The sequence below is a fragment of the Lipotes vexillifer genome, unplaced genomic scaffold, assembly GCF_000442215.2.
Source record: "Lipotes vexillifer unplaced genomic scaffold, Lipotes_vexillifer_v1.1 scaffold1798, whole genome shotgun sequence".
In the NCBI taxonomy this organism is placed as follows: domain Eukaryota; kingdom Metazoa; phylum Chordata; class Mammalia; order Artiodactyla; family Lipotidae; genus Lipotes; species Lipotes vexillifer.
The window spans coordinates 1,813,643-1,821,348 of NW_006789032.1; the positions used below are offsets into that span (position 1 = coordinate 1,813,643).

At 62.2% G+C, this 7,706-nt stretch overlaps 1 protein-coding gene across 1 annotated transcript in view; it reads right to left on the bottom strand.

Annotated features, from left to right (window-relative positions):
• Window positions 1-2,606: 2,606 nt before the first annotated feature.
• The window catches only part of CDH4 (cadherin 4), a 167,714-nt gene continuing 162,614 nt past the window's right edge, over window positions 2,607-7,706 (bottom strand). Inside the window, exons 12-16 of the mRNA XM_007462285.1 lie at window positions 7,203-7,436; window positions 5,817-6,050; window positions 5,452-5,591; window positions 4,664-4,828; window positions 2,607-2,813 (exon numbers count right to left, since the gene is read on the bottom strand). Coding sequence (XP_007462347.1) covers window positions 2,607-2,813; window positions 4,664-4,828; window positions 5,452-5,591; window positions 5,817-6,050; window positions 7,203-7,436 — 980 coding nt within the window. The remainder of the gene's footprint in view (window positions 2,814-4,663; window positions 4,829-5,451; window positions 5,592-5,816; window positions 6,051-7,202; window positions 7,437-7,706) is intronic.

Consider the following 7,706-nt stretch of genomic DNA (forward strand, 5'->3'; position numbering starts at 1 on the left):
GGCAGCTGTCCGGCTGCCTGGAAGCAGGGATGGGTGTGAGAAGCACCCCCTCCGTTGACGTGTCCCCCGCTGGCTGCCGTAGCCTCGGCCTGTGCGATGCAGGCGAGATGCAGGGGCCCTGGCAGTGATGAGGCGAGGGGCCGGGGGAAGAAAGCTGGAAGGGGGCAGTGAGACGGACTCTGCATCCGGCTCTCCTGGGTGGGGAGAGGCAGGGCGCCTGGTGCCCCGAGGGGTCCGAGTCACAGGCCGCGCCTGGCACACCCATCCTTGGGGTGAGCCCAGGGCCCAGGGGACCAAAGGAGGCCTCGGGAGTCCAGTGAGGAGAGTTCACAGCTGTCGGGGCCCCACCGTATCCACCCTTAGAACGTCAACTGGAGGATGAGCTTTCCAGAAACAAACAAACAAGGTTCCAGCTCGCACCTCACCAGCCCCGACACCACCAGCAATCCTGAACGGCCACACCTTCAGACACTGGGGCAATCCTCACGGGCCACCTGACCCCGAGCGATTTGCATAGCATGGCTTCACAGGGGGGCGTCCCCTCCCTCCGGCAGGCCACGCTGCCCGCCACGTCTGGGAGACGGCAGTCTGCGTAGGGGCGTCGGCATGTGACACCGGTGACCACTGCCTCCGTCCGCGCGTCCCTCCCCAGCAGTCATGGACGGGGTCAGGATGGATGGAGCCCAGCATGGGCCTCTCTCAGGCCACAGGCCGGAGCCTGTCTCCCCAGCTCAGCTCAGCTCAGCTCAGCTCAGCTCAGCTCTGGGAGGGTGGATGGAATTCGTGATGAGTTTGGTTTGGGGAAGAACCCTACGTCCAGGGGGGACACACCCACGCGGATCGCGCACACACGTGTACACTCAAGCTCATCTTTGAGGCTGAGGCTGTTTAGAAAAGAGGATGACCATGGCACCAGGGCAGGCTGTGGGCTGGGGAGTGGATCAGGGAGAGACCCCCCGACGGAGGGCACGGGGAGCGTGTGAAACCCCGCCCCCGCCCTCCCGAGGCCTCCCCTGGCCCCAGGAGCAGGTGTGAGGTGGGGCTCCGACACCAAGTCCTGCCCGGGGCCAGTGGCAGCCCAGGCCCCTCCCTGGGGAGCCCGAGAGCAGGCAAGGATCCCCCAGGAGGTGGCTCTCCTGCCGGCCTGAGGCGCCTTCACACCCAGAATGGCTGTCCCTGGGAGATGGCTGGGCGAAGGACTGCAGCGCCTCTACTCACGCAGCCGAGGACAGACACAGCAGGGGGCTCCTTGCTGCGCTGTGGAGCTGACTCTGGAGTCTGGCTTGCGAGTCAGACTGCCCCGCAGGAGGCACGGCCAGCTCTGAGAGCTCGAGCAGCTATCTGGCCCTGCAGCTGCTGCCACGGGTCCAAAGGAAAGGAGACTGTTTCTGGCGGATGTGGTAAGATGCACGTGTGGGACAGATGGCACAGCGACGACGGGGCTGTCCCGGCATTCGGAGCCGACCTTAGCCATCCACATCAGCTCACGAGCATCAGAAACTCTGGTCCAGGGGAGCAGGGCAGGGAGGAGCCCGCCAGTCCCCCCTGGTCGTCTCCAGCCTCCTGGGACCCCGGTGAGAATCAGCTCTCCCTGCAGTCCGCACGCCCCGCCGGTGGCCAGAGGCGTCCAGAGCCTTCAGGGGTTTGGACTGGTGAGTGTCCGCCGGGTCTCTGACGGAGTCGCTTGGGAGTCTGATCTAGAGGGGTGGAGGGCTCATGCCAGGGTTTGGTGGCATACCGGCCGGCTTTGGTTGTGGTTTCCTGGGACACCGTACTCTCCTTGACCAAAGGCATTGGGGACCTGGGTGGCATTCAGGGTCACAGTTGGCCCTGGGGGAGGCCTCATGATTGACTGGGGGACCCCGGGGGTGGCCAAGGGCAGAGATGGGGGGCATCAGAGACAGCCCCTGGGAACCCCAGCTGCCCAGCGATTTCCAGCATCTGGGAGTCGGGGCGGCAGACACTTCTGTGGAAGCCCAGCTGTACAGCGGGCCTTTGGTCCACTGGCTTGGCCTGCCCCAGGCGGATTCAGTGCTGCAGGAGCTGAACGTGGGGCCTCTGGCCTCGGGGACCCCCAAGGGGCCCGGGAGACCCCAACTGTGCAAGCAAAGTGTGAGCACTCAGAAGGCTTATGGCGTTTGGACCCCAAATTGTTTTCCTTTGTCAATTTTGTCAAGTGCGTCACCCACTTGTTTTCTTGATAGAAGATCGAAAAAAAGGACACATTCTCCCCAATTCCTTAATTCGTGCCTTCAGAGCTGGGACTGGCTGGGGTTGGGGGCACTCAGGACTGGCTGGGGGGATGCTCCTGAGTGTGAGGGAATCTGACACATGTACCAAAAGGCACTTTCATTTTGTTTTAAACAGTGCTTCTGTCCTAGGAAATTCAGGTTCAGACAGTGCCTCTGCTCTCCTTAGTGCCGAGTCAGCTACCGCGCTGGGGGTGGCTGCGGGCTGACAAGTGTTCGTGCCAGACAGCTCAGTGCGGGGGGCGGGCGGGGACCCCTCACACACCGCCGAGTGGCGCGGCCGCGGGAGTCGGGAAGGCCCACTGTCTGCTCCCATACGTCCGAGCGCTGCTCTCGCCTCGTCTGGGGCGGGGCCGCTTAGTCCTCCTGGCCGCCTCCGTACATGTCCGCCAGCTTCCTGAACCTGGGCCCCCAGTCGTTCAGGTATTCGTAGTCCTGGTCCCCGGAGCTGGATGAGTCCAGGGAGCTGACGGAGCCCGCGGTGGACCCGCTGCCCTCGTAGTCGAAGACCAGCAGTGAGTCATAGGGCGGCGCCGTGGGGTCATTGTCGGCTGCGCGGAGTCCCTGGGGGCCGTGGAGACACGGGTTAGGGTGCAGGGCGGGGGGCAGAGGGGCGCCCAGGAGCGGAGCTGGGGAGGCAGGTTGGGGAGGTGCAGTGATGGGGCCTTGTATGCAGCAGGTGCTCAATAAGTGCTCCTGCGTGTCAGTGAAAGGCGCCTCAGAGACCTGAGTAGGGGCGCAGTGTTTGCAGAATGAACCGTGCAAGAGGACTGGGGGCAGCACACACAGCCAGGCGGAGGGCCGGCCGGGGCCTGTGTGAGAGGCCAGCCTCCATGAGTCCCTGGTTGTTGCCACAGGGAGGGGAACCCGGGGTGGGTGTCAGACGCCTGAAGTTGTTACCGTAACTGTGTGCGGGAGCAAACGGGGCTGTAGCAGGTGTGGCTGGAGCCCCTGCCCGTGCCCCGGCCCCTTTCCCCTAGTGCCTGATGCTGGGACCCCTGGCCGGGCCACCTCCAGCACTCTGACCACTGGCCAAGGGTGCCCCTGGGCAGTGCCCACCCGGGGACCGTGGGAAGGGTGGACACACCTCCCCGCTCCCTCCCCCCGGGGGGCGGGACAGCTTGGAGGGCTCCCCGCCGGCTCCAGGGGTCTCCCGCAGGACGGCCCGGGGGCCTGTGCTGGTCACTGCCTAAGCCTGCCCTCGTTAGGGAGGGGAGTACCTTTTCCATTATTCAGTACGGAATGGTTGGTCATTTCCATTTTTGCTTTTCTCTAAGTTGTTTAAAAGTGGGCTTTTGATTGTCGATCAGGGAGGATGTAGTTTTTGGAGTTTTAAAAATTTTATTACACTGTAGATGGTAAATGTTGTCTAAGCTGAATTGGCTTTTGGGCAGTCATAAAAATTTCATTTACGGCCTGAGACACGGTCTGTTTCAGGGAATGTTCTGAGAAATCTCTTTTGTGTTTCTGCCGAACCACTCCCTGGGTTCTGTTCTGTTTAAATAAATCCTTTTAAAGTCCGGCTCTGACACAGGTGGAGAAAGAAGTGTTGTCAGCCCCTCTCAAAGTACAGTCGTGTTAGAGATGGGTGGTAAATCCGCAGGGACCCACGCCGGCTACACGGGGCACGGAAGGCATCCCGTCTGTGGGAGCCACGGTGGGCGCGGAGGTACTGGCTGCCCAGGCCGCAGCAGCTGGCGGTGGGGGGGAGCGTCTGGGGTGCAGCCACGCGTCCTGGCTCACGCTGTCCCTCGGCTTTACCGCACAGGAGGATGGGAGCAGAGGTGGGAGGCGCGCTCTTGACGCCCTTGGACGTGTCAGTTGGGCACCTTGGGCTCAGCTTCAAGAGGTGGGTCAGCTTTTCTTGCCAAGGGGATGAGCAAAGGGACGCTGTCGGCTGTGACTCTGATGCCACATGGCCTCCAGACCCCAGGAGTTAGGATGGGTGACACGGCCATGTGGTCAGGTGGCAGCTCTGGAATGATGCTCACCTCCCAGGCTGTTCCTGGTGCCCCGTGTGTGTGTGGAGTGGGGAGGGGTCAGCCTGTGTGTCTGGTCATCGGGGTTGAGTGGACACTGCGAAGGCTTCTCCCGATCGCTGCAGACAGGAGTCTGGGGTCAGAGCCACCTTGCTGGTCCCCTTCCTGTTCTTGCCTGGACTGTGGCCTCAAGTTCCAACAGTCTTGCTAAGCCCTGCGTGTTTGTCCTCACCAGGGGCGGGGGCAGGTTAGTCCTTCTGCAGCGGGGATACTAAACCGAGGGGCTCGGCCCAGGGCTCCCTGCCGGCAGCAGCAGGGCCGGCGTGAACCCAGGTCTGGATCTGCCTGCTCCGCCCAGCGCCGGGCCCCAGAGAAGTGGGCTGCTTCTTGTCTGTGTTAGCAGGTCTGCGCCCCCGGCACTGCCGGGCTACCCACCTCGCTGATGAAGTCCCCGATGTCTCCTGGGTGGGGCACCACCGGCCTGGCCGGGTACTGGGGCTCGGCGCCCACCGGCCGCTCGTCCACCCGCCGCACCCCGGGGGCCTTGCTCAGCACATGCTCCATGGCCTCTGGCTGCTGCAGCTGGCTGAGGTCGTAGTCCTGGGGGGGTGGGCAGGGGAGTCAGGGAAGGCGGTCCGGGGGAGGGGTTACCAGGCAGAGACACCAGGTAAGTCGTGGGGTGCGTCCTCATTGTGTTCTGTGACTGGGCTCTGAGCATATCCACTGCCCTATTCCGGGCCCCCCCGGCGCCCCCCCGTCCTGGCCCCTTACCTGGTCTGTCCTTCCTGAAATGCTCACCCCACCTCTGTTCATCCGAATCCTGCCCGTCCTCAAGGCACGTGTGGGGTCTGCCCCCTGCTGCCTTCCCCCTGGGGTCAACCCCCTTCCCCATCTGCTCAGCTGCCACCACATTCCTCATGTGTTCCTGGAAACAGCTGGACCTGAGGCTGCTGTTACGCCCACTTCACGGGGGGTGGTCACTAAGCTTTTATGGGCTAAGGCTCTCCCTGAGTCCCCAGTGACCAACTGGGCAGCGCCCCAGGCCCACCCTCCCCGGGCCCTGGGTGCAGGCGGCACTGGGCGGGGCTCAGTGGCTACGGAGGGTGCAGAGGAGGGGTGCAGGGCTGAGGGCAGGAGGTCACGTGGGGACCCCAGCGTGTGTGCTCTGCCAGGGCTGGGAGGGTGTCCGCACGCGTCCCCGCTATCCCGGCCGCGGGCCTCACCTGGTCCTCCTCGCCGCCCCCTTCCTCATCGTACTTGAGGATGTTGTCGCGTACGTCGTCCTCGGGGTCGATGAGCAGCTGCTTTGTGTGGCGCTCCTTCTCCCGCCGCCTCATCCACACGACGAACAGCAGGACCATGGCTGTGGGGCAGGGGGCACCCGTGAGCAGGCATGCGTGTGACTGCACGAGGGCGTGCATGCGCGGGAAGGTGCGCACGTGTGGCTGCGAGTGCCTGTGTCCGTTATTGGGCACCCGGTTGGGCTGGGCTTCTGGAAGTCTCCTGGCAGGTAGAGCGGGGCCAGGAGATGGGGCCGTGGGCAGACCTGGGCCCTTCCACCCGTCACCCCAGGACCAGCTGCACTCACTGAGCAGGACGATGATGCAGATGAGGATGGCCACAATGGCGCCCGTGCCCAGCCCGGCTGCTGCCACTGCGCCCATGGTGGTGCAGTCGCCATTCTCGTCGCACGGGCACACCTTGACTTTGATGATGGACGTATTGGACAGGGGCGGGTTCCCCGAGTCCGTGACGACGATGGGGACGTCGTACACTCCGGCCTCCAGGTACAGGATGCGCAGGCTGAGCTGGGCGTAGTCACCTGGTGCGAGTGACGGGACGGGCTCCGCTCACTGAGCAGCCAGCCCTCCTTTCTGAGAGAGACTAACGAGGGCAAAGACTGATGGTGGGAACATCTAACACGCCTGCTTGGCTAAGACACATGTAGACGTGCGCACATGTGTGCACACACACACTGCATTATACCATAAGGTTGAGACGTTGGCAATTCAAGAATACAGCAGTTGGACTTCCCTGGTGGCGCAGTGGTTAAGAATCTGCCTGCCAATGCAGGAGACACGGGTTCGAGCCCTGGTGCGGGAAGATCCCACGTGCCACGGAGCAACTAAGCCCGTGCGCCACAACTACTGAGCCTGCGCTGTAGAGCCCGCGTGCTGCAACTACTGAGCCCACGTGCCACAACGACAGAAGCCCGCGTGCCTAGAGCCCATGCTCCGCAACGAGAGAAGCCACCACAATGAGAAGCCCACGCACCGCCGTGAAGAGCAGCCCCCGCTCGCTGCAACTAGAGAAAACCCCGTGCGCAGCAAAGAAGACCCAACACAGCCCAGGAAAAAAAAAAGAGAAATAGAGCAGTTACAACACGAAGAATGATGAAATTATTTCCTTAACATATAAAAAGTTCTACCAAATCAATTAGAAAAAACCCCATTTTCAAAGAAAAATAGGCAAGGACATTGAACAGATGGTTCACAGAAGCAAAAAGTGGCCAATAAATACATGAAAAAATGTCCACTGGTCAGAAGATACAAGTGGAAACGGTGATTTTCGCTAAAAGAATTGGAAAAATGCTTTTTAAAACAATATTCAGTGTTGGTAAGGGCTTGGGGAACAAGCAAATGCTATCAGAACTTGGATGCCCTTTGTACCAAGGCCACAGCTAGGAAAGTGCCCTCAGGAAATATGTTGGTTAGGGTCCGTCCCATCATTTGGTGACTGGCATAGGCAGTGGTCTGCAGTTACAGCCACTGGGATGGTCAAGGCTGAGCTTGTTAAAATGATGAGATTGGGGCCTGCCCTGGGGGCCTCCTTGGCGGCTGAGCCCCGGAGCAGGCAGGGGCTGCACGACCCTCCTGTGAAGGGGTGACGGGCCCCTGGGGGCCTGCACCCTAGACTCAGTCCGATTTTCCCACTGGCAGGGCTGCCAGTGGGCTGGTGCCCGAGGCAGGCTCACCATTGAGGCGGGTGATGGTCCAGTTCTTGCGCACGCTTGCTGGAACGAAGGGCAGCTCGAAGACGTAGGGGCCGATGTTGGGGTCGACGTCCGCGTCAGCCGCCGTGATGTTGATGGTGTTCAGGCTGGGCTTCTCGCAGATCTGCGCCTCCTTGGGCAGCAGCTCGGGGGCGTTGTCATTGATGTCGATGAGATAGATCTGGAGGGTCCCGGTGCCGCTGGCCGGAGGGATCCCTGTGGGCCGGACACGGGTGATCACACAGGTCACTCCTGGGCTCCATGACCACAGACTCACGGTGTGCATGGGACCACGCCCCAGCCCCACCTAGGACGGACCCCCAGCCCCACCCAGGACAGACCCCAGCCCCACCCGGGACAGACCCCAGCTGACCACAGCCCCACATGCACACTGACACTGCCATACGACATACGCAGCCACTCAGCTGCACACACACAGGAACTGCACACACCTGCCCACGTGTGGCTGTCCCGTCCCCAACACCC